General features: G+C 40.2%; 2 protein-coding genes across 3 annotated transcripts; one reads left to right on the top strand and one right to left on the bottom strand.

The window, feature by feature from the left end:
• Positions 1–995: 995 nt before the first annotated feature.
• Positions 996–8,287, top strand: osgin2 (oxidative stress induced growth inhibitor family member 2). 2 transcript variants are annotated; one of them, XM_088929606.1, is made up of 6 exons: positions 996–1,011; positions 1,597–1,665; positions 2,251–2,387; positions 2,868–3,059; positions 4,203–4,294; positions 7,081–8,287. In XM_088929606.1, exons 2-6 carry the CDS (start codon positions 1,599–1,601, stop codon positions 8,141–8,143), a joined length of 1,551 nt encoding a protein of 516 aa, XP_088785732.1. In that variant the 5' UTR covers positions 996–1,011; positions 1,597–1,598; the 3' UTR covers positions 8,144–8,287. The 2 variants fall into 2 exon arrangements, with proteins under 2 accessions (XP_088785732.1, XP_088785730.1); XM_088929604.1 differs by lacking the exon at positions 996–1,011 and having other exon boundaries at positions 1,599–1,665.
• A 1,115-nt stretch (positions 8,288–9,402) lies between these two features.
• nbn (nibrin) lies at positions 9,403–27,142 on the bottom strand. The gene is made up of 16 exons (XM_088928810.1): positions 26,957–27,142; positions 26,275–26,408; positions 24,945–25,093; positions 24,090–24,249; positions 23,583–23,686; positions 22,689–22,806; positions 19,881–20,071; positions 19,205–19,302; positions 18,691–18,832; positions 17,985–18,275; positions 15,300–15,777; positions 14,961–15,044; positions 14,695–14,856; positions 13,872–13,982; positions 13,728–13,777; positions 9,403–10,289 (listed from the first exon to the last, which is right to left on the bottom strand). The coding sequence occupies exons 1-16, from the start codon at positions 26,988–26,990 to the stop codon at positions 10,259–10,261; spliced, it is 2,337 nt and encodes a 778-aa protein (XP_088784936.1). The 5' UTR covers positions 26,991–27,142; the 3' UTR covers positions 9,403–10,258.
• Between the last annotated feature and the right edge of the window lie 298 nt (positions 27,143–27,440).

The raw sequence follows: 27,440 nt of genomic DNA, 5'->3' as shown, positions 1-27,440 counted from the left end.
GGTATTGAAAAATTAGCATCAGAAGCATTTTGGAAATCTAATTTACAATAAAACACCACATTCACAATTTCACAATGTAACGTGAGAGGTGTAAGAAAGAAAGAATGAGAGCCTCTACTGCAGTATGTAGCCAGTTATGATCTTTTTAGTTGAAGCACACTTTGCTTATTTCACTGTACAGTAATTCAATGAGATTATTGCTGTTCTGTTAAAACAGTATAGATGTAGGCAGTTTGCCTATGTATGCTGTTTCCACAGCTGACTGCGATGCAATTTCTACTTACTGCAGTGTTTAGTATTTCCCTGATCAAACCACCTGATATTAGGGCTGCCAGTCATAATCAGAAAGAAACACTCAGGTGGTTGTTTGTGTGCAAAACCAATTTACCACCAGAAAATTATTAATACTACAAGGTGTGGGGGAAAATAGTCTTTTCCTGGCCCCTATTCTACTTTTTGATCATTTATATCATTTATAGCTAGATAAATGTTCTGTGGTTTTTGACCTCTTATGTTTTCACTGTTATATTCTGAATAGCCTGATAATCAGTCAATTCAAGGGGACCATGTTCATGATAGCACTTCCCAAACCTTTTCAGCACACTTTTAACATCCCAAATATTTTGTTGCACATCAACAGCATGAATTGTACAAGAAATAAGATTTACTTTGACCTGAAACATAGACTACAATTTTAATGAGAATGATGTGCCTTTAGTGTTTTGACTAGAATTTCAATGTGAAATATGGTCTTTTTCGATGAACAGGCGTATTTAATATTTGGTTCAGTGCTGGAAAGAGACACACAAAGTTACACTGAGGTTGTGATCCACATCTTTTAAACTTGATCTCTACTGATTCTGTTGTGTTCCACAGATTTGGTACTGCTTTCCACAGTACTCATTTTGGGGGAGCACTGCTTTAGGTCCCAGTTTTCTACACACTTATGAACATAAGAAAGACTATAACGTCTCTGTGAGCAGGATTCAAACCTGGGTAGGAAATTGTTTGGAGTTCAATGTTTAAAACCTGAGAACAATGATTGTGAAAACTGTTAGAAAAAAAGACATATCCTACACATCTATTACTGGTCTGTAATGAAATTTAAAATGTGATAGAAAAAGAAGAAATCAAGTGCAAAAGGTAGAACTCTGACAGGTGGCAATGATAGAACGTTTCTTTAAGGCTGTAGATAATGCCCAGTAGAGTCACAGCAAACTGGCTTGTAGCGTGAACCAGATGTTACTGACTGGGGTCACATGTCCTCTGGGTCTTGGAAGTGACCGCTATTTCTGACATGAAGACCCTGTGAAGGATGAGGGTTCGAGATCACAGGCAGTGACATAATCTCGCTTGCGCTCTAAACCAGCCTTAACTGGTTCTCCCGGTGACAAAAGTGGTTTGTGTGATAGGACAGAATCTCCCACCAGCGAGGCATTCTGAGGCATAACCAGTAGGCATCAAAATGACCATCTTTCAAGCTGCAGCAACATTTTTTTTTTCTGGGGGGGAAACACTAAGTTTGTGCCTTTCCTTTCCGCAGTGAGTGCATTACAGACCGGGGTCTCTGGTTCACAGTGCCAACTCTGGCTGCCACAATGCCGCTGCTAGAAGAAAACACTCTGCCCAGGGACCACCCACTGACAGTGCCAGTTGTAATAATTGGTAGGTAATTGCCTGGGTGCATGCTTTCATACAAAAGCACCAGAGGCATTTTTTTACCACAGAAAATAACCCCTTTGCCTCCTGTATTTTGGACCCTAACCAAAGAAATGTAGGAATTGGGCACGTAATCTTCTAGATTGTAAGGGTGCTTTCTGTTTTTCTGCTGCTGTACTCAGAACGTGAGTAAGGGGTCTTCCTCCTGTGTTCCCCTTCAGGCTCTGTTGGCTTGTTAGTTTTTACCAGGCATCAGTTCACAGATGAGCTAATTCTAAGGAAGAGGAGGCTCACAGTATACATACACTACAATTTTGTTCAAATTTGCTCTTCTCGTTGTTTCTGGATTTTGTGGGTGATAATTATTAATTGTTACGCACACACAAAAAATAACACTGTTTGTTTTGCACTCTTTTAGTCCTGGGCTCAGTTAGAAGAACAATTTCTATAATTACTAAGAGAGAATGAGCAAAATAATGCCTTTCCTGCAGAAGCCACTGTTGACACTTTTCTTGGTGTTGACAGTAATTTAGTTTATTGGTGTATAATAATGTCATTAACATCATGTCACACTCATCTTTTCTTGTCTAGGAAATGGTCCTTCGGGAATATGCCTGTCTTACTTGCTGTCAGGATACAGACCTTATCTAGACAGTGGAGCTGTGCATCCAAATCCTATTCTCTTCAGGAAACTACAAGAGGCAAAGCATCTCTCTATCACTGATCAGGTAAAAATGAGGTAGAAATTCTCAGTTGCCTGCAGTTGCCTACTGTTTGAATTGGAATGCATAATCTCTTATCAAAATTATTTATAATACTATGCAACAGTTCATGAGCAAAAATTCGAATATGTAGATTAAGCTTGCCATCTTTGGGCATGTGTTCTAATTTCTGTGTGGTACTGTACATTATTTAGATTGTCCAGTGATAATTGCGCGTCATCAAAATTAAGAGTAATGGGTGTACGTGGTGTATTCAGTCTGGAACTTAAACTTGCATTTTAAATAATTAAAGACTTCCGAGTATTCTGAAGCCTTTTAAGAATGCATCCGAGGAATTAGTGGGTAAAGCAGCATTTTGGACGTACAACATACTGGGCTTCCTAGACACCCACTTTAAAACATCTGTTTATTCACTGAAAGGATGTGTTTGGCATCCAATCAGCCACCCAGAAAAATGGCAGTTCTAACGTGTGGCGTGTGGTTCAGGATTTAGAGTACCTGAGCGAGGGGCTGGAGGGGAGGTCTTCCAATCCAGCGGCAGTGCTATTCGATACACTCCTGCACCCAAACGCCGACTTTGGATACGAGTTCCCCTCGGTGCTGACCTGGCGGCTGGAGCACCAGCATCACATCCCTCACCTGGTCTTGGGCAAAGCCACCCCAGGAGGAGCCTGGCACGTGAGTGACCCCCGGCACTCAGGGCACGACCACGAGAGGCAGTCCGCTGAAATATGGTCAGGGGATTTCAAATAATTCAGCTCTGTCAATATAGATTAAGATTCACTGTAGGAATTCATACACGAGAAGTGGATTACGTACCCCCTTACAAGCAGAGCTTTAAATATAAAGTTGAGGTCTTTTCATAAATAAAATACAGTAAGTGGTCCATGTAAGTGAACTGTCTCACCAACGTGGAGGATCTTCTAGAATTTGATTTCAGGACAGTTTGGAATAAACTCTTTCTTTCCTGTCTCTCAGGAATTTGGGTATCCTTTGTGAATTGAAGTGTGCTAGCAGGTGTCTGTCTTGAAGAGTAACACATGTCAGTACTAGGTAGGGAGATGTCTTGGTGGACAAATAGGTGGTGCTTTTCCTTCTGCACTAGGATTTCTAAACTAACGCCCCAGTAAGGAGCTGCCATCCTCCAGATGAGACCTTAAACCAAGGTCTTCCTGATTAAGATTCCATTGCTCTATTCAAAGATTGATGCTACTCCCAGTGTTATTCATTAAGAGTATAAGCAAGGTTACAAATGGGAGGAGGCCATTCATCCCATCTAACCCATAGAGCAGAATTTCAGTTTTACTCTGGCCTTCCTAAATTTCTTCTTCCATTCCACTGGGTGCACAATACCTCACTTTTCCACCTGATCGGCTGTGTAATATGAGGCTGCGGACACAGATCCAGTCCACCACTTTACCAGTGGTGGATAAAGTGAGCCCCCACTATACAGTATGTGAAGCACTTTGAGAACCTTCAGTGTCAAATAAAATGCTATACAAACGCAATCAGACCTTTTTAATTTTGGAATTATTATTGTATATGCGGTGCTGCATGTCATTTGCTTTTTGCTGATCTTGTGGTTGCTACTTTTTCGCTCTGTTTTCCTTTACTGTTTTAAGTCTTTCCTTTTTGGACTGCATTGTCTTCAGGCCAGGACAGCAAATCTATCTTATGAGCGGTGCTAGGCCAGTGGTCATTGGTTTTTCTTCATTTAGAACATCACTACTACTGATAAACATGGTTCAAATTAGCATACTAAGAGTAATTTGTTGTTCCTTAGTGGATAAAGGTACTATATACTGTACTCACTTTTCTCAGGCAATGGAAGGTTCCATGCTGACTATCAGTCTGGGTATTTGGATGGAGCTCCCAGGAGTGAACTACAGAGACCTGACTGCAGGGAAACACAGGTACACTGGGCAACAGAGATCAATATTTTTGAGAAATGAGAAGAAAAGTTCTGGACAGAAAAGCCGACTAGACACAGACAAGACACATGGATTATCAGAGTAAATTTAGCTTCTTATCATAAAAACACATACAAATTCTGCACAGTGGTGTATTTTGAAAGAAATGTTGTCCTTTTTTTATCCCAACTTTCCGATTCACTGAGAGCACAACTAAGCTCAGACATCCTTTAAAACCCTGTGCCTACACCTGTTAAAAAAGTGTACTAAACTGTAAATGTATTTAAACTCTTGCTTTTTAGTCAAAAACGAAACATGTAAACTGCAGATAGTATTTAATTTCTTAAAATGCACAGTGTTTTCCACCCAAATTACATCATCACCTCAACAAAGTTTCTTTTCAGTAATGGCCAAATAAAATGATACCATTATGGAAAATGCCAACATTTTCACAGCCTTATAAGGAGACATATAACATTTTTGTTTTTGCATTTTTGTATCTGAGGAAAGTCCGCCCATAAAAGCATTAGGGATCTTTGTAAATGCATTAAAAAGGAAACCTAGATAAAAAAAACTTTTTAGCTTTTATATGCAGTGATACTCTGAATGAACTTTAGTGCATCCTGGCCAAAATAAAATGAATATTAACTGAATAGCCAAAATAAACTGAGAAAATAAAATACAAATTTTGATAATTTCTCAAAGGTTTCAATTGCGTATGTGAAGCACATTGTAGGAAAATAATGTGGCTACAACGAATTAACCTCATTATCGTTCCCAAGTAAGTCATAAAACTGCATAAAAAAATAACATTGATTTCCTTAAAGCTGTTCCAAGAATGTCATTTTAGCTCAATTGCCTTGAAGGACAAACCTAATAGTTTAAAATAAAAATGGGTCAGCTTACATGATACTAATTAAGCACATTAAAGTTAAAACCAGAAAACTAAGTTAAGACTCAAATGTACAGTATTAGAATTGTGTAACACACTTTAAAACAACCACTTCCAAATGTTAAAAGAAATTGCATCAAATTATTTATTGAGAATAACACCCCCAAGTGAATCAGATAACAGATTACTGAAGAGGAATCGGTATCACTTAATCCAAAGAATGAAATTGTTCCTCTTGACAGTGGCTAGGTAGTTTAGATCATTTATAAACAAAGGTTCTTGCTGAAGGCCTATTCTTTGAAGTCACAGTTAGGATGTTCAGCAACTGCCACACACTTTTCACATCAACAACACATGCACTGAACTGACAGTACTGTAGAATTTGTGAATGTATACACTGTGAAATAAAAAGTAACAGAACTATAGCAAATCACAACTTTACAGGTTTCACTCTTGACCTTAATCTTTTAAAATCTCTGCATTCCCTGCAAATGCCAGTATCCTCTGTGCATCCTTTCTATAGTAGAAAAGATGCTTTCTGCACGTGCAAGAAGCAGAGGTAGTGTATTTGTTCTGCAGTATTACACCTCTTGCAGCACCTCAAAGCTTTGGGCTGTGAATAACAAACTTTAAGTCATTTAAAAAATGTACGTGTAATATAAATTAGATCTTTAGATGTAGTTCTTATATTTTCAATAGACTATATCTAGAATTACAAATTGTAGTCAACCCAAACACATAAATATTATGACAGGAGTTTGTGAGAAACTAAATTCCAGAAAGTAGCTCAAGCAGGGAGCTGCGTCAGCATGCGTAGGCTGCAAAGGAACAAATAAAGGTTTATTCCTTGCTGAAAGGAGAAGAAAGGAATCACAACGTGCCGGAGAAGGCTCCACAGCCAAAATGTTGTGTTTCCTTTCTTCTCTTTTCAGCATGGAATAAACCTTTACTTGTTCCTAAATTCCAGAAAGGTTCAGCATCCAACTCTGACTGCTGAACACATCTAGGGGATTTAAACATTTCAAAGGTATCAAAGATTATGGTAGGAATTAACATGGCTCTGAACTGAGGCTTTCATCGTTATTGTGACACGTCTCATTATTCTTATTTCGACATAATAGTACAGCAACTGAACTGCTTGCTGTGTATGCTGTATATCTAGAGCTAAAATGTAACTGAATTGTGTTTATATACAGTAGCATGTCCAACAGTTATGTTTTAAAAAACATGATCAAGAGCACATTTTGACAAATTTAACAGCCCCGAAAATTACACTGTACAATGTGTCTGAAAGAAGCTATTTTATTCATGTAATTCATGTATTTTTTCTCACCCAACCCTTGGGAGACCATTGGTTCCCTGACTTGTTCCTTGGTTTGTTCTCCATACACATCTTAATGCAGCAGTGGATACTGCAACAGGTGTGATACATCAGAATGTGTTCATACCTCATGTTCTTCTAGTAGCAGAAGACAGTTTTTTTCCATCAGAGCAAACTGTACACAGCACAGCGATTACTGGGACTTGATCCTTTATACTTTTGGGAAGGCATTATGGAGATGGATTGGGGCATCCGCCTATTTTATACTATACTAGGACCCAATCCAGTACATTCATAGATTTAGTTTGATAAGATTTGTCTGATTTTTATTTTGAACTGACAGTAGGCTCCCATTTCCAGAGAAACACAGCCTTAAGATTAAGGATATAATCAGAGTCACATTACTGTAAAACAAAATATCTATTTGCGATAAGGGTAGGTAATGGAGAGAATGGGTGTTTAGACACCATGCAGTAGTAAAGTTTTGGAAATGTAAGCATTTAAGAGTTCCAAACTCCATCTAGCAGTACACCAGAATGTCATAAATTTAAAAAATAATTCTGTTTCCTTTCCCAGGAGTGCTGCTAATGACAGAGCGACCCCGGAAGAGATTTCCTCCTACTATAAGAATTACGTCAAGCTGATGGGCCTCCAGAAGAACTTCGTCGACAACGCCTACGTCACCTCTGTGCTGAAGCTCCACCGAGAGCAGGGGGACGTAATCGAGATGGTGGACAGAGGAGACGCAGCTGGTTCCGAACAGGATGTGGAGGAGAGAGACAACGGCCCAGCGTCTTTTCCTCAAGGAATCTGGGAAGTGAGAGGCTACCAGAGGGTTGAGGATGATTCCCACGTGCCTTTCTGCTTGTTTGCCGAGAATGTGGTGCTCGCCACCGGGGCCTCTGACTCCCCAGCCCGGCTGGCGGTCGAAGGGGAAGATTTGCCCTTCGTGTTCCACAGCATATCAGACTTAGGAGCTGCCATAAGCAAAGGAAACATCACGCAGAGCTCGGATCCAGTGCTGATCGTTGGGGCAGGACTCAGTGCGGCCGATGCCATTCTGTGCGCTTACAACAACAATATCTCGATACTTCATGTCTTTCGGAAACGGGTGGACGACCCTGGCTTGATCTTCAAGCAGCTTCCTGAGACGCTCTACCCCGAGTATCACAAGGTCTACCGCATGATGTGCTCTCAGCCTCATGCTGCAGCCTCCAGCCTATTCCCGGACTACTCCAGCTTCCCCGAACATCATGTCGCCTCGTTCCAACCGGACATGAAGTGCGTCCTTCAAAGTGCCAACAGTTTTCAAGTCTTCAAGATCTCCATGGCCTTGGTGTTGATAGGCACCCACCCCAATCTGTTTTTTATGAAAGACCAAGGACAATACCTGGGTCTGGACCCCAACAAGCCGATCTCCTGTAAACAGAACCCAATCGACATCCATCCTTACACGTTCGAGTGCACGAGAGAGAGCAACCTCTTTGCGATGGGCCCTCTGGTTGGCGATAATTTTGTGCGCTTCCTCAAAGGTGGCGCGCTGGGGATCTCAAGCTGTCTAACGAAAAGACTGAAGAAAAAGGGAAAGCTGATCACGGACGGGGGAGGAGGGGTTAGAGTGGGATTAGCCTGCGTGTGAGGAAAGGTATAGGATCCAGGCTCTGGCATAGTCCAGTTTTTCACATTCACATGTATTTTAAGCATAAAGAGGTATACAACAACACAAGCCCATGGGGTCTGAGATGGTAAACCTTCTAAACCTTTAAGAATTGTTACATTGCTAATTGTGGAGATAAACACAAAGGGAAATTTATTTCTAACTTTATATTTAAAGTTCTTTATACCATCCAAATTCTGAACTTGTGTTATATGATACCAAAATGGACCACAAAACAAGACCTGTTGTAAGGTTATCTCTTAACCATCAATTTGAAGAAAACAAATCTGCAGTAATGGTACAGTACTGTAAATTCATATAAAATGCATAATAAAAGGATTATTGCATTATTATTAGACTTCACAAAGAAAAACATTAAATGTGTGAAAACTCCTTCAGGCTTGGTTCGTGCCAATGAATCAGTAATTTAATAAATAATGTACATGCAGGGTAAATGAATACCTTTTATTTGAAATGGATTTAATGCATTAATTTCAGTTTTTGTACCAGTTTCCCTACTGATATTGGGCAGTTAAAATGGATGAAGTACTCTTACAGCCTCTATGCAAAATAAATTAAAAATGAATGTATATTTATACACCATACATGAGATTGAACTTAAAGATAATTTTATTAAAAATCTTAACAACTTGTGTGTAAAGTTATTACTTTATCTGTCTGGTGCCAAATAGTTGTTCCTAGTTACTAGAACTGAAAGAGTTTTTAAATGATATTTTAAGTAGATTTATCAAAGGCACTTAGCAGGGTCTAGACTAAATAAGCCTTTTAAAACTGGAATGTTTGTTCCTGAAGATATAGGAACCTTTTGCTTCTTTCTGTGTAAAGGCCTTTTCTTACAGCGCTAGCCTTCTTAAATGTACTACACCAAGCTTTTTAAGGAAACATGTTGAAGGTGAGAGTGCAAAAAAAAAACAAAAAAGCAGGCAGCTACACCAGGCTGAATTCATCATAGAGAAGCAAAGCTCTGAAATTAAGTTACAGGTGACAAAAAACACATTACATCATTCTATGTATCTAGCAGAGACAGACACTGCTCCTCATTGGTGCTCTTCCTTAGATTTCCCATCACAGTTTATATCAATAAATGTCTTTCAAATTCTACTTTAATCACATGTACCAAGTCTGTGGGTTGTAATAAAGGTGATGTGAATATTTAAAAAAAACAAACAGCTGCTTTGTGCATGAAAACTGTCATTTTTGAGTAATGCTACAACAAGGAATTTTTGTATATATTTTTTATTATGAACAATAAAATCTTTTAAAAATACATCAGCTTTTAAGTGTTTTAGCTAAAGACTTGCCTCTTACATCTCCCGTTAACACAAAACTCTTTTTATTTTTTTACTGCAGAGTATAAAATAAGAATTTTCACATTCACTTTGGTAGCTGTGTACCACTTGACTATCCTTTGTGAATTTGAGAATATCCTAGTGGCTTTTATGCATCTCCTGTCACATTTTGTGTGATTTTAACAAGTAACATCACAGACCTTTCCAAACTACAATAATAACAGGCATGTGTCACATTAAAAAAAGGAAAACATTGCCTGTGCGTACAATCACTCTGTGACTGAAAAACACTTGTATTATCATCAGTCTTGGAGACAAAATTCTAAAATTGAGACACCTATAGAGCTAACGAGTCAATCATGAAATTCCACTGAATATATGTAACTGTTCTTATTTCACAATGCAGTGCTGCTAGTACTCAAGCATTGAAAAGTTGGGTTCAGAGCTACATTTTACACTTCTATGCCGAACTTTAGTGCTATTAATGGGCATAGGCAGTTAAACTATTGTACAGTATGTTTTCTTAATGATATTTTAAACTTTACCAAGTATTTTTACAGTATTACATCAAACATAGTCCAATTAAATCCTGAAATCTGTTTATTTAACATTGAGAAAACTTTCTTTCAGAACAAAATACCTTGAAAACACTCTGAAGAGGAGCAGGACAAGAACAGTGGAAACTACTGCAATAAAATAATGCTATGAGACAAGTTCTAAGACTAGGAATGGATAAAAGTAAAGAATAACCTCATGTTCTCAAAAGAAAACTCCATGTTTTTCTTCTTCACTTTCTTTTTGAGATTTTGGGTTCATACCTGTAAAAAGTAACAAAACATTTTCAATAACATGGCTGAAGATCTCAGTGATGGCCAGTAGCCGAGTATAACTTACAGCAATCATACCTGACCGATTTCAAAGCTTTACTCTCGTAAAAGGTTTGGTCAAAAACAAATGCCAGGCATAACAACACTAACGATTCTAGTAATCATATTTTAGTAAATTAAATGTACTAGATTAAAACAATCTATGTGTCTTTAACTCTTTAGATGTTCATATCTAAAAAAATTAACAAGACCAAAAGAATCAGTATGTTAATAAAACTGTCACATCCATCTACATGCTGATTACAGATGACCTGATAAGCTGAATAATAATAATAACAACATTTATAAAATAAATTTAAACTTTTTTTAAATGAATCCACGCAAAAGGTCCCCCATTCCAAATGTCTGTTTTTCTCTGCAAAAAAAAAAGTTGTTTTTCTTTGAAACTCCAACGTGATGTTCTTTCTTTCTGCATGAGTGGCGGAGAACAATGATTTAGTGATCAAACATTTTTGCTTCACTAAAAACTGATCCCCTTCACTGGATCATTTTTGCTTAGGCAGGAAAATGTCACAGCTTTAGAGCCAAATTACATCACCGCCTAGCTGGAAATCTAATTACCAACTAACACTGTCTCCAGGCAACTCTCACAGATTCCCTGAAGAATAGGCAAGAATCACACAAATGCAGCGACCAGTTTTCCTGCATCTGCTTAAACAGGTTAAGAACTGGAACAACAAGAGTAAATGAGTTCAGCATACATCTTTACCACATAAAAGGCCATTATTGCAGTAGTTGTTCTGGTAACTTGGATATGTGAAATGAGGTGATTTTTACAGCTTGACCTTAAACCCAATCCACAAGATGGACAATACCCATACTTTTCAGGGGACCAGATGACATCGATATAAAGATATCTCAATTTTCCTCGTGCAACAGATCTGACCAGAAATATAAGGATTATGTGTTCCTGACTCTATTGTTTGACTGCAAACTACTGCTGATCACCATTCCCACAAAACAATTCCAGACACAGCCACCACAGCGATTTCTCAAGGCTCAAGACGAATTATGCTGGTGAAGTAAATATGGTGAAGGAAAATTCACTTCCTTGAAGGACTATTAACAAGGAGTAAGGAAAACCAACACTCTCTTCCACTTTGAGGGATGGCCTGGTTTCAGACCTTTTACAATAAAAAGGGGGAGAAAACAGCACTGAAACGATGTGCAAGAGAAAGGAAAGGGAGCCCAGGGGAAAGCCAGTGTTCAGTGCTGATATTTCTTAGTTCATCTCTTCCAGTACGTGTTGCACCCATTAAACAACCTGCGAAAGCTGACAGTAGATCTTTTTGCTCAAGAAGGACAATCAGACTATTCATGGCTCTAATGCTTCTGTACAATCTAATGCTTAGAATTCAAATAATTCCTTATAGTTAAGCGGTGTGTGTATTAACACTGGCAGCACGGTGGCACAGTGGTCAGCATTGCTGGCCTTGCAGTTCTGGGGCCCCGAGTTCAAGTCCAGACCTGGGGATCTATTTATCAGCGTGGAGTTTGCATGTTCTCCTCGGCTTAGTGTGGGTTTGCTCCAGGTGTTTTGGATCCCTCCCACAGTCCACAGAGATGCTGGTACACTGTAGTTTAAATGGCTTCTGGGAAAACTGGCCCTGCTGTGAGTGCGTGCGTATCTGTGTTTGTATCTGTGTGTTCCCTATGATGGACTGGTGTCCCATCACTGGTACCCTGCCTTGCTCCCACTGCTTGCTGGGACAGCGCTCTGGCTTCCCTGTGACCTTTAACTGGAAGAAGTGGCTCCGAAATGGATGGATGTATAGCTACTCAGCCAACAGAGCTCATCACTGTATGCTTTTTACTTCATTAAAACATTCCAACGATGAATAAATTACCACGCACCTAGCACGCCCCGAAATTTCAAATCCTGTTTCAATAGGATGAAACTACGCAGTTTCAACTCCAGTGTGCAAGCGCCACTTGCATGACACTCACGTGGCGCTAACACACAACTGCAAGCTGAGAAGCTGTTCAAATCATAGCCAAAGCATGGCAATAACCCTGGTCTGTCACAATGAACCTCTGCAGATACAGGATTTCCAATATCGCTCATCAGTACCAATGTGGTTGTCACATCTGAAACAATTGCCTGACTGCATGTCAAAGAGTGAAAAAAACAACCAACAATGGCACACAGAGCCCCCCCCCAACCCTGCCCATTCCCTCCACAGCGCGAACGCACAACCAAACAGCAGTGAAAGAGGGTTTGTGAAAGAACAAGGCCTGCCTTGATCCAAGCTACCTTACTATTTTCTAGCCCAGCCGCCATGTGCTATTAAAGTTGCCCGGAGCTGCAGCCACCACTGCAGGGCTTGATCAGTGGAGCAATTACATGCCCTGATGACTTCCGTCTGCGATCAAAGCAGGGGCTGGATAAACCAGACGCTGTCTGCCTCAGCCCTTTTGTCCACGCTGCCATTCCAAAAGCTGCGTCTTGCGGCATGTAGCATGTAAAACGGTACCGTACTTTTCAAAGAGACAGAGGAGAGACATTTGTGCAGAAGCACCCCTGCTGTTAATCTGGCTACAAAGGAAAGACTTCATGACTCACTGTCCTAACAAAGTAATGTTTGTTAAGAGCCCTACATGTCTATGGGAACTGGCTGTACTGTATGTTTAAGCAGATGTTTATACTGCTCAGATAGGAATGACGGTGGTTCTCCATTCTGTAATCCCATTAATACACCTTCCCATGGTTGGTATGATGGGTCTTCCCAGCCAAACTGCGATGAAGCTTTGATGCTTTTAGCAGACACAATCTAACAAAACACTGGCTGTCTGAAATCACACTTGTAACTCTATTACCTGGCCTAAAAGACAAAATCACTTTTCTCCAGGCTTATTTGTGATCCAAGCTTTCATTCAATATATAAGGATTTTGAAACATATAAGATCTGCCATACAAAACTGTATTTTAATAAGTAGTTCAAGTAGATAGCTGCGTCAGCATGCGCGGGCTGCAAAGGAACAAGTAAAGGTTTATTTCCTGCTGAAAAGAGAAGAAAAGAAACACAACGTTTCGGCTGTGGAGCCTTCTTCAGGTGACACCCACACCCAAACGTTGTGTTTCTTTTTTTCTCTTTACAGAAGGGAATAAACCTGTATTTTAATAACACAGTTGGAGATAACAGTACATAATAACAGTACATCCTGTACCTGAATCATGTTTATTTGCTATATTTTTAGTACATGATATATACTAAACACTAATTTAATATATTAAACACTATTTTTATATTTCAATTATTTCTTAAGACTTATGTTTCACTTAAAATTCCTCAAATGGGTCATACTCGGGTCATATTAAAATTTGTCTATTGCATCCTCACTAAAAAACTCAGAAAATAAATTGCATACCTGAAGATATCATCTGCAATCGAGTCTTCTTTTTCATACTGGCTTTTTGCCTGTAATTTGATTTTAAAAAAAAGATTTACTTTCCATGGTTTTCTTTAGAATTGCACAGATTTTCCATAGATCCATCATGAAAAAGGGACATACCACAGCCTCCTGTCTGAACCATTCTTCTAGTTCAGAGTTCTTTGTCTGATGAGGTACGAGGTCTGACCCCCCAATAATTTTGGGAAGGCCTGCAGTTCCAGGAAAAGGCATCTGAAGGGCATTGCAACAACAAAGACTGAGAGAGGCATATACACGTGTGAAACAGATGGACAGCAGTTAGGAACCAAGAAAAGTTACAAGACACAAGATAAAGTGTTATTGCTAAGCAGTATGCAAACATGTGAGTGTATCGATGATAGCAATTTCCTGCTTGTTACCTTCATAATATTGCAGGTTAGTAATGCTTTCTTTATGCATGGTTTAGCAAAAGCTATAACTAACTTTATTTTGGCTTGCATGCCACTCAATGCAAAGTAAGGCCAAAGAGTTCTGACCGTCTTGTGGTCTACAGTGGTAGAAAACGGAGGCAAGGCTATTCTGAAAGAGCTTTCAGAGTATGGCATATGAGCCATCTAGTCCAATGGGTCTTCTTCTTAAAATGTGACAGCATGAAAGCACGTTAGTTTGGTCCTTTCCTTGCTGCACTGCACTGTTAGGTGTGAAACTGCACACCTTGGACCCCCTGCTCAAATTACAATGGCATCCATCGCCTCTTGAGCTATCATATACTTTACTTGGCAGCAGAACTCATTAAACTGCAAACAAATAAAAGGGTGTTTTAATGAGAGTGCTCATCACATTTAATAACAACTGTCTTCCATAATCTTAAGAACACTTTTACTGGCCAGTATGTTTCTCAGCTTGTTAAGGTGTGAATAGCATACTATGAATTGTTTAATAATGGAGTACAACCATGACTAACCTTTCTGAACTTCTTAAAGTTCTTTCCATTCACATTGCTTGACTGTGGCAGGTCTGCAGTTGTTCTTGTCGGTCTGATGACGAGAAGGGACTTAAACTCAGTCACAATGAGGTTGCGTGGAAAGTCCTCAGTCTCTTCACTTTTAATTACTGATCTGGATTCCTGGAGCACAGAACAGTGCAGTATTAGAAACTATACCACTCTATAACACCAATATGTCTTGAAACAAATCCAAGATTTTGAACCCTACTGGAACTGCTGCTTACATCAGTTTGTTTCTTTAGAGTGGAGATCTTGTGTTTGATGTCCCTTTCCTGCTCCACTGGCTCCTGGGAATCTGGCTTCAAGACCTTAGAGAGAAATGGAACTGCGTGCATAAAAAATGCTGACTTGAAATATGTTTGTACAAAACTCATCCTTCCAATCTCCTGGCCTCAAGTGGTGACCAATATAGAGGTGGGTTAAACAAATATTTAAATGCCTGAGCTCAAACAAAACTGAAGAGCAATATAAAAGGCAAAGGATTTACAGTATAATTGTAATGTCCAATGTTGGACTTAATCTAAACTTTTCAGAAATGGAAAGAGCAGAGAAAAAATGCTTACCTCCGACTTATTGTTGTTTTCTTCGACACTTAATTCTTCCTGCTTGACTTTTATTGCAGGCTCTAGTTTTTGTTTCTTGCTGGCATTCACTGAGAAATCTTGGCCCTCATCCATGGGTTCGGACATGATCGATGCAAACTCTTCCATCTCTGCTTCTGAAATAACAGCATCGGATCCAGCAAAATCAGGGGTCATGTCTTTCCTCTTTCTAGATGTTGAATTCTGGTTGGCATCGCCAGATCCGCGGGCCAGCTCAGAGTCCTTGGACGTCCCCGCACCACAATCTGTCATGTCCTGGGTCTCCTCCACTGACTGGTGCTTCATGAGGAAGGATTCAGACGGCGCCGGACTTGGCGGGTGTTTTTTTACAGGGTCACTCCGCTGAGGGACAGAGGATCCTGATGCTTTGTTCTCTGTACCAGTCAGCCTGACTTGTTTGGCTTGAGGCAAGCCTGAAGTTGGATCATTGTCGCGATCCCTACACAAGAACACAAATCAGATTCAGGGGATGGTGCCAGAAGTGTCCTCTTATTTGGTGATCCAACCTTAAACGAAAAGGTCTGCTGGCATCTAACTGGCAGCAGGTTTTGCACTTTGCTTTCAGCCACCTGGTTTGTGGTCTTCTTTTTACAGCAACTGCGCTTTACTAGGCTGATAATAATTAAACATTTGGAGTTTAGACAAGAACACACAGTGGGGTTATTCATAAAACTGTTTTATCATGGAAATAATGTCTTTTAATTTTGCTGCACTTCAAAAACCGGGCTTACTGGTATAATAGCTGCTTTATCATGACAGAGGGCGATACTGTCAAAACACCCCCTTAACTTCATTTGCATATACTGAAAGTGATTCATAAAAAAAATCTGATGACATTGACTTTGGCTTTAATGATGTGGGGAAATTAATACATATTCAACTGCTGCTGGTAACAGTACAGATTTCTTGTACCTGATTTCTTGATCTCTGATTTCTTGTACCTACAGTTTTGTCAGTCAATGGAATGAGATGAGGCTGTTGTCAGGAACAAGAGGATTGATTAAATCTTCAACCTTGACCCTTTTGGTCCATATCTTTAAATGTCAAAGTGATTATTTCTCCATTTGGAATCATGACTCAAGATAAAGGCTTCAGCTCAACAGAGAAAACTGAGAAAACAACCTTAAATCTTTGTCAGAATCTGAACAGAGAAACGACGAGCAAAGATTAGTGGGATCTGTACAGTTACTGAGCTGGAAAAAACGTCCTCTACTTCCCTGCTACTCATTACAGTAACATGTAACATTCTGGGGTGAGCGTGATGTCAATTTTTACAGGACAACATGTTTTCATTGCTTTCAGCGATGGCATTTGCCACCAAAGACTCTGCTATTGCCATCGATTCGGTTACCTTTGATAATAAGTCTCAAGTGTGCTGGATTTCAAAAGCACTATTGCCAACGCTTATTGTGGCAGTCAATAACCCAGTTTATTAGCGGCGGTACCCAGGGTGTGTGGGTGAACTGGAACCAGTGGTCCTTGTTCATCTCCAAATGTGGTTCCAAGATCAAAATATGTACATAGGGTGTTTTAAATTTTACGTGTCTGCTCTGACAATTAGTTGGCACTTTTCTAAATAAGATACCCAGTCATAATGTCAAAGCCGATACCCTTTGTGGGAATCTTGATTAAGTGAGCTACAGGCAATCAAATAAACTGGATGGGCTAAACAGTCTTCTCTGATGTGCAATCTTTCTTTCGTACCATGTCCTCACAGAAATGGAAGTATTTGGAGAAAACTCCAACGGATTTAAAAAGAAAAATGAAATTTTAGCATGTGGTTCAGAAATACTAATTTTATTTTTTCTAAAACACTTAAGCACCAGTATAACAGAGAAGCATCTCTGCTTTGATGTTATGGAACGGTCATGAGCAGGGTGTGTCACTGCGTTATTATCACTTGCTGCTGAGTAATTATGATATTTTTCATAAATGGCTATTTTTACTTGTGTATGCCATAAACAAAATGCAGAGATACCTGTAATCTTCTATTCCGTTATGTCCCAACAGTGCACAATTATAATTATGGATACCAAAACCATCACGTTTTTCAGATAATAATGTTGTCTTAAGAATCTTCTTTATGCCCTAGCATTATACCGTGGGAGGATTAGACAAGCTAAAAATTAAAAACAGCTGAAAAGGTAAACAAAGGAAGCTCTAGCTACCCTGGGTCACGTCATCACCCGACCGGAGAATCTATGCCGTTTCCTTTCTGTAGTACTGACTGGAATTCCACAAGGCATAACCACAGCGCACATTACTGTCAGCTCGGTCATCCGATCTGCACACTTTCACCTGCGTGATAACTTCCAGGGAGACTGCCATCACTCTTAACACACCAGGAGGGCACGAACGTTGCATTATTCATCCCGACGGCGATTTCATAAATTGGGTAAAAACAAAACTGTTCCTGTGTTTTAGAGGGATGGCATGGACATGCTGACTATGTTATGAATAACGTCTTGTTTCAAACTCGGTTGACCTTAAAAACAAACCAGCAAATAAGCATTTCTTAAATCTCAAATTAAAGTGCATTTTTAAAATACATTTTGGCCACAGCGAATAGGTAACCTTAAACAGTAAATCTAAATTCATCATGGTCACCTCTGTACTTGCGGTTTGTAGTATTTAAGCAGATCTTACCTCTTCTTACTCAGGGTTAGGGGCCTGGCCTGCGGCTGTGAAGAATCGACTCTGCTCCCGCTGGCCGAAGGAGTCTTGTTTGCGGTCAGGTGATTATCGACTGTGGCTCCGGACGGACTGGGGGGATACCTGGCCTGACCCCCCCCACTCTCCCAGTCAGCCAGCACAGACTCTGCAACAGTGCAAGTGCCCGAGCCCTCCTTCACCGCAGCACGTTCCCACGACGACCTCTTGCCCCTCTGCTGCTTCTCTGGCGTCTCTGTCACCAGGCCTTCACCACTTGTGTCCATTCTGCAAACGCACCAGACATGTTATTACCGAATTCTGGAACCACTGTGACCATTGTGAAGATGGAACAGGAATCCTCGTGTTTGGAACTTAAGTACAAAACAATTAAAACATAAATACTGTCGTTACACACACACCGAAAAAACATCCTCAGGCTGTGTCATGAATGACTTCAATACAGCTAAAGCTAATTAACTCAGCCTTTACTTTATAATGGAGCCACATTTAAAAAGGAACATGTAAAAAAGGAAGTGCACTCCGCCGAGGAATATCTCAGTAGGGGCACAAAACGCTCTGCCGCATAAAACAACACCATGTCACCTTCACCAGGAGGTGGACGATGCGAAGGCATAGCAGCGTGATCTGCCCTGTGCCGGCAGGGTGGAGCTCAGCGGGTGCGGATGCAGCAGTGAGGTACCTGGCACAGGTCTGAGAGGGCCCGGTGTCCTGAGCGTAGGCCGTGATGTTCAACGTGCCTGCAGACATGACGGTCTCGTCCACTGCCACGCCCTGAGAGAGAGTCGCGCTGGGAAGGGCTGGTTTCACCGTAACAGTGGCTTCTATAAATAAGAAGAGAAAAAGGGTTTTCATTGAAATGAAAGACATTTGACTAGTAAATGTCCTGAGCAAAGGAAAGGATTAAGTGATTTTAATATGGAATTAACTCTAACTACCCCTTATCTCAAAGCACTGCACAAGTTCTGAGGTCGTAACCAGTCTGTGTGCATGGCGATTGTCGTGTGTATGAAGCAGATGGGGACAAAATTCACCACTAAAGCTCACTTAAAAACTAGTTAAAAATGAAAAGCAATAAGGGGCTCGGACTAAAACATGCAATCAAACTGATTACATTTTCCTTTTTTCTATTCCCATTTATCCAGCTGCATCTTTACATTTAAGGTATTTGTCATCAGAACCAAAAAAAAACCCACCTGAACTGATCTTGGATGCTGGATTGCAGTACATGTTTGTGGAGACATAGACGGCAGCAAGTCCAATCTCTGCCTCAGAAATGAACCGAAGTCCATTTCTAACCCAGAAATAAAAGTACAAAACGCTATCAACCCAAGGACAAGAACAACAGAGGAAAAGACAATTCACAGCTCAAGCCACATTTCTCGTGTAAGTACATTGTCACTTACTGCTTTCAAATGATTCATGGGAGATAAAGTTTCACACAGTGCCTCTTCCAATAATTAAAAAACTATTATGCAGCATGGATGTGTGCCCTTAATACTCCCACATAATCAAGCCATACTTATAATAGGTATAAATAGGTATAATTACAGTCGTTTCAGAAGCAGTTTGGATTTATCACAGCACTAATTAGCATTGGCACTCTTTCTTAGTTGCCCCTTTCAAAATAAGCAATGTCACAGTAATGCTTCATTACTTCAGAAATGAAGCAACACTGCAATCAAATGATTTTAATGAATAGCATGCTTTGTTCTGGCAGTAAACTAAAGCTGTAAAATAAAAGTGAGCTTTGTCAGTTTAGATAAGGCAGGAAGGACAAGAGGTCTCTGCTTTCTTTTTAAACGTTCTGCAGTACTGCCTTTTCTTTACTCATAACTGCCCGGTGAAAGGGTGCCACAAGGTATCCTGTACCTCTGCAGAATACGTGCAATAGAATCCATCCACTTCTTTGCAGATGGGGACTCGTCCAGCTGAGAGTTTGCCTCCCCCACTTCAATAACACAAGTTCCCGCTGACTCCAGCAGAGGCAAGGGCATGGCTCCCTCCTCAAGCAGTCTGGCTTGGCCTCCCCCAAAAGCCACAGCAGAACCGAGCCTCTTGTGCTGAGGAAACATCAGAAAGGACCACTGGTTAGATGTGTGCATGTAGAGCTTTGGACTGACTGAGTATGTAACCTGGTCATCAAGTATAACATACTCGGCTCTTCATATGTTGGCACTGAAGTGAAATTATAATAGTGTAAGGGTATTGTTTATGCGAGATGTAAAATTCACAGCATTCCCAGAAAAATTACTTTAGGTAACTTTCATACCTAGTCTGAGCGTCTGAAGTGAGTTAAAGTACATTTCAACAAATTATATAGCCGTGTGAAGATACACATGAAAACCTCCAATGATAACATGACCACATTAGGAATTATTCATTATTATCATTACCACAACCTTCAACAACAATTGATAAGAAAAGCAACGCTTTCATTAAAAATGACTTAGAATTGTAACTTATTGTAATCTGGGTATTTTACTGAAGCAATCGGAGTAAATTACATTTCTCAAGGATATAACAGGTTCTCCCCACACCTGGGATTTGAATTCAGAATCTTCCAGTGTTGAGTACAGAGTCCTAACCACTTTGCCACACTTTTGCATAATACCTGAAGATGGCCCAAGATCTCATGCATGAAATCAGGCATTCTTTAACTGATCTACTTCACCGATAAAACCAAGCAAGCCAATGACTGCTTGAAAAATGTTGCTCGCAGGAAGACTCTGTACAGGCTCCGTTACTCTGACGCCTCACAACATTTTGCAGATTGAAACCAAAACACATTCTAGCTGTGAAAGTGTGGTAGAAAGACAACATGTCAATGTAGACATTAAAAGGTGTGCCTCTGAAATATCTACATTCATGCAGAAAACCTCCTCTATTCCACTTGGTATTGAATGGGTAATCGTTTAGGCGTCCGGAACAACCTATCCAACAATGTTATCGAAGACGATACTCTGGCTTCTTTCGAGAAATGGTTGAGATGAGGTTGCTCCTAGCAACAAACGGGCTTAGTGGGCTAAATGACCTCTTCTCATTTGAAACCATATGCCCATATGTTGATGTGTCACTTTTAAAGTTTCCATGGACATTTGTAGCACCCTTCTGGCACATTCAGCGTGATTATGCAGCACAAGCACTAAACAAAGCAAGACAAAGGATGAGCACAGCACTTGCATACTCCCCAAGAATGGAAATGATTTGCGACAAGAGAACTGAGTGCATTCGGGAAGTTTCATTGTGAAACCAGGAGAATTCAGGTCCATGGGAGAACGCAAGTGGGCTAGAAAAATAAGTTTAGAACCAGATTCAGAGACATTTGGGGTCCACTGAATTTTTCTGGCACGAAACAAACCAAATATGAACTGAAAAAGTTTATTTGCTTCTTTTGGTAACTTAGTGTACTTGGAATTTTCATGAGCCTGGAATTAATAACTGCTAGTTTGTAGCTCAACGCTTATCAAAAATAAACATTTTAGTAATTTAAGACGAGTAGATAATAAAAATTAATGGAACATGGAAATATATAATTTATTGAAATGTACTTATTAAAGGGCATGTAAGGCAAAGAATTTCATAAACTTCAGAGCGCAATGCCATGAAAAGACAACTCATTTAGCAAACAGATTCTAAACCCGATTTTATGAGTTTATGGGTATGATAATAACCTTAGGTTATTTGCAGAGTTAAAGCAGGCGTAAAAAACAATGCTGCATCTTCAGTAGATAGTTACGTTTATAAATACATTTAAAAACATTTAAAACAAATGGGGAAATGTAACCCACAGCTAGAGATTCTGCTGCTTATGTTTGTGTTGGTGAGCCTTTAGTGATGTCAGGGATGCAGGAAAAGGCCGATTCTATTCCTGCTGTGTCTCCAGTCAAGAGGCTGAGAGGATGTGATTCTCCTGAACCACATCAAAATGGCCACTTTCTTGGAGCACTCAATAGAATACAAAAGTGTAGCTTTGGAAGGCTAAGCTGCCAGCAGTGAGCTCGTGGACTGCTGTGCTAAGGGCAGAGTAAACTGGTCTCGAAGCCAGACACCTGGTACCGGTTTAACAGGTCCGGAGCCAAATATCCAGTGACCAAAGCAGTGAAGATGGAAAGCCTGGAATGTAAGTATACTGAGCTCCCTGCAAATTAAAATCTAAATCACGCATTTGTCAGAGGAAAGTGAATGCAAACCTCCCATCAGATGTTTTGGACGAATCTATTCTTTCCCACTTTTTCCCCCCCAACAATACCAATATTCTTTGCAGGATGCCTTCATTAAGCAACGCACATACTGTGAGTGAGATCAGATATAGGTGTTTCACCTTGCTTTTCTGGTGTGTGCACAAGCTACTTTTCTTTAAGTCTGACCTGTAGTTTCATGTAGCTCGTTTTCTGTATTTTTTTTGGAGGGTGGTGTCAGTGATGTTTATTCAAAATCAACACCTGACCCCGTCTTAAGTATTTGGATACTGTTTTGATACTCTTATGAGTTTTCACGTGTTCAGACTTTTTCCAGACCTAGCAGTTTCCCTATATTTCACTATTGCAAAGGGCACATCATCAGTATACTGGTTCTGTTTCATGAGTCGCAGGTTCGAGAAGTGGAGGTGACGGGTAGAGAGGGCCCCCTCTTTTGCTGCTGTTTTTTTGGGGGGGGGGATGTTTTCTATACACTTACCTGCTTGACATTTAAGAATACAAAGATTTTGTCCTGGAACAGAGTTTTACGTTTTGGCCTTGCACTGAGATCCAGCTCTTCTGGGCTTATGCTGGGCTCTTCAATAGGGGGGCAAAAACTGCAACACACAAAGCATTGGACTGGCGTCTCTTTCTTTTACATAACGGATTGGACACTTCACAGTCTGACAAACCATGCACATGTTCTACCACGGCCAGAGAAAACACCAAATTCGCAACAAGGCCAATCAAAGACAAGCACAAATGTCCTGACTTTACTCAGAAATAACAGTTCTATACAACTTCCATAAGACAGTACCAGTGTTGCTTCACCATACAAGAAAATAATCTGAAACCTCACAAACTCGCCATGAAGCCACACTGAGGATTGACTATGTATGTCGTTAGACTGCGTCATTAAACGAGAATTAGTCATTCCTAAATAGTTGTGAAATTCAGAAACTGGCACAGGGTCTATATCAATTACGAACCCCATTTATGGCCTTTTAAGAGCTGAAGTAAATTTACAGATAAGTATTAAGAAGAAATAAATAAGACTAATTCAGCTGGAACACAAAATCAGAAGAAATAGTTTTCCTCCAGAACCAGGGTTAGTAACCCTTTTCAAAAAATGTTTTATATGTGTATATATATTTTTGGATGACTTATGCCCAAAATAAAAGAAAACAGACTTTTCCAACATTTTTAAAAGCAAGCAAATTTTTATAACCTGCTATAGACAATTAATTGCATTCTATTGATTATATTTAAACTTCCTTTTGAGCTAAACACAACAGTTCCATAAAATGTAAACCTAAATGCGATGACAAAAAAACAAGACAAAATGTCCACATCCGGTGCACGTAAAGTAACGAGAGAAAGCAAGGTTGCTTACCCTGCAGGTTCAGGTTGCTGCTGCCTGAGCTGGACTGCTTTCCTGAGCTCACGGAAATACTTAGGCGTCACGATCGGTCGGCAACAAAGCAACGCACAGATTGTCTGAAGGAATGAAACCACGTTAACAAGGTGCACCAGCAACCCTCGACACAACAGACAGACTCGCATCTACCAGCATTCTGCATTGAGCTTTTTCTCCAACAGTGTTCAATTAGTAGAGAGTTCTCTTTATCTGTGGTTTCAGAGCATAAGAAACACTCAGGCCACAGTCTTGTCATGTGACTGAAAAACAATCATTCTCTTTACTCAGCATTTCGTTAAAGTTCTTTATTTGTGCAGCACATACACAGGGTTTACCTTGAAAGGTATGTCTTTCATCATGGGCTAAAATGAATCGAATACCTTCATATTCAGTTAAAACTCTAGCATAATTAACTATTTGTAGCACAGCAAGTGAAGCCCTTCAGCAAACAATAAAGGTGCCTGCAAACCAGTTCTTCCTGACCTTGATGGTGACTTTAACAGAGGGCATGACCAGATGAGTGCACTCCTGTGACCAGCTGTGGACCACACGACCTCCGAGCAGCTGTACAGACTGACTCAGAGCTGCCTTCCCCTCACTGTCCAAACAAGACGAGCAGACGACCATGGGTTCATTCTCCACTCTGAGCACAGGGGAAGAAAGAGCATTAGCAAGGACATGCAACACTCAAACCAAGGCTCTGGTTGAGTCACTGACTTCTGAGGCCCCGTTCTGAGTACTGACAACAACAGGGGTCTCCAGTCCTGGTCCTAGAGAGCTCCAATCCAGTCTTGTGGGAGACCCAAATTACTTCCAAGTTAAAAAAAAAACAGGTGGTTTATTTAAGCAAGTAATGTACCCAGTTAGGGAAACCGGTCTTTGAAGCTAAACGGTATTCAGATTTTTCTTCCAAATGATCTCTAAAGTACAAAATCTAACAATAGATTGTTTAACAGTTCGAAGCAGAAAGCTAAAGGGGATGAAATCTTCAGAAATTGATGATTTACCTCCTGGACTGGAACTCTCCAAGAGCAGGGCTGGCTGGGCTGTAGAGTTCACCTACAGACTGTGCTTCAGCTAGACAATAGACAGAAGCCCTTTCTGCTGGTCACATTTCTATCATCCCACTCGCAAAGACTTGCCCTGCACAGAAAGGCCTGCACAGATGGAGTGACGACTAGGTTATTTTGAGTGGGACTTTTGGTATAGATAAAACAATGAAAAGAATAATTAGCATTCCATCTGTACCACTTAGGAAGCACTATTTATAAAACAGGATGCAATCTCATTTGCATGCACTATGTAAAAAGGAGCACATCTAACAGGAAAACAGCTCACTTGAACTTGCTGTGGAAGACTCCGAATGTCACTCTGTCTCCAGGCTGTAAAACTTTTGGTGTGTCACATGATAGGCGCTCGTCATTCACATATGTGCCATATTTAGAAGTATCCTTTACAGTTAATGTGGGTAATGTAAACGACTGACTCTAAGAAGAAAAGAAACAACATTTATTAAGAGCCCTTGAATAAATTATTGCCTTTTATCTCATTTTCAAATTCACTGTATTTTCTTCTGAAGAAAATCAAATAATAAATAAATAAGTTCATATTACTGCTAAACGTTATGCATCGAACTATAACCCAGTGTTAACAGAATTAAGGACAAATATAAAAACAGCGACACCTAGTGTACAAAACTCGTAGACCGATAGACACCAGTAGCTGTACGTGTATCTAGATGAGATATCACTCTATGAGATCACTTTATTGGCCATATACAATTTCTTGTATTAGGAATTTTATCTTTTTTCACATCCACAGTGCCTTGCAAAAGTGTTTCTTTCCTCCTTATGGCGTCCTGTTTTTTGAAATCACAAAACAATGCATATTTCCTAAACATACTATTCAAAACCGGAAACGTTAAAATGTAAGACATCTAACGGCAAGATAAGTAATAGTTTATGTCAGCAAAAGAAAACAAAAATTAAATATGTTAACTTCATAAGTATTCAGGCTCATGAACTCATTGAACTCAAACACTTTCGGCTGCAATTACAGTTTTGTGTCTGTCACAGTCTGAAGCAGGTTTCCCTCACGTATTTGACCACACTTTGCTCTGTCCATTTTTCCTTCAATCCTAACAAGCGTTTCCAGTCCCTGCTGAGTTCCAGAAACAAAAACTGCACAAAATAATGACTCCTTAATCCCAAGAAAAACACAAAACGCATATATACGAAACAAAATACAGGGCACAGACTGGGCTGGATCCAAATGTTTTCACTCTGTATCCTCTGACAATGTGTAACCAAATCCCTGGTACACCACTGGTGAACTATGCCTCATACTGGGCCCTACATCACAAGTGGTAAAGTTAAGCACACAGCTTGCTGCATCAGCAGGAATGTGTAGACAAATCTTGAAAATGAGGAGGGCAGATTGTGATAGACATGGACTCAGCTATTCTGTGTCCAGAACAGGGCAGTGATGAGTGTCTATGGAAGGTAAACCTAGCACAACAATATTGCCCTACATCTAATTTCAAAAGTGCAAGGACTCTGTCTCTAGTAAAGATTACGGTGCATCTCTCACCACCTCTGATACACAATTAATCTAATTATCTGGGACGACAAAGTCATTCCGATTTGAAAGACTTACTTTTATTGCTTACCTGACTGGAGGTTGCACTGCTCACGGAGACAACTGCATGAAGCCGGCTGATGGACTGGTCATTCTGGAGTAATATGGGGCAGTTCTTGCGACCAACCACGTACTCCACACCAGGTAACAAGGAGTAGGACTGTCCTAGTAGATCAAAGTGTACATCGATTAGTGTACCATTGCACACTTGCAAAAGCAGTCACAACTGGACAGAAAACACGTGCACCGACGATTCTGTTTGAATCAACAAGACACCGTTTTTAGTAAGTGGTTTGGTATGCTTTAGATGTGTTGTCAGGTGAACCTTACCTTTTAATATAATGAAGTAGTTCAAGTAGGTACCCATGCGTTAGCATGCGTAGGCTGCAAAGGAACAGGTAAACGGGTTTATTCCATGCTGAAAAGAAAGGAAACACAACGTTTGACACCTGAAGAAGGCTCCACAGCCGAATGGCTGAAACGTTGTGTTTCCTTTCTTTTCGACATGGAATAAACCCGTTACCTGTTCCTCTCAATATAATGCTATTAATGTCTAAACCGAAGTATGTACATATTAAACTATATAACGGTATTATTTCAATTGTATCCCTGTACCTTTCTATATAAACAATTGCCATTAAACGCGATAAACTAGAAAAGTTGCAAATGTGTCATATCAGAGTACATAAATTGTGTGGTACCTCACACCTTACCTCCATCTGCAGCTAAAGGTGCTAATATCCACATTTCTTGTAGTGATTAAATGGGGATACCCGAATCAATTTGTCGATGCGCACTATGAAATGTTCTCATAAGGAAAAGGCTTCATATTTTAAGTTTCGCATCCTGAAGCGTGACACACTACACCACCTCATCAATCCGCGACTTCTCTCGAATCCAATACAACCCGACTTCCGTCTTCCTGTTCTCCCGTCTATAGTTTATTATTATTCAGCGTCGCCTACTGGACAAAACTATACCTTCGCACGACTCCGTGCCTTTTCAGCTCCGTTTACACTTCAGGGTTAATCAATGCCGTGCTTGCACAGAGATAGTGGGGCCAATGTATACGATCTGTGATAATAATCATGTGTAGGAGGAAAGAAAATCAGAGATTCAGCCCAATACGTATGGCACTTAGAAATGACCACACATTGGGCACAAACATGAGATTTTGGTTGGTATATTCTTGTATCC

The sequence above is a fragment of the Atractosteus spatula genome, chromosome 12 (genome assembly GCF_055471065.1).
Source record: "Atractosteus spatula isolate fAtrSpa1 chromosome 12, fAtrSpa1.hap1, whole genome shotgun sequence".
NCBI lineage: Eukaryota > Metazoa > Chordata > Actinopteri > Semionotiformes > Lepisosteidae > Atractosteus > Atractosteus spatula.
Note: the sequence above shows the minus strand (reverse complement) of the source record. Positions and strands in the feature narration are given on the sequence as shown.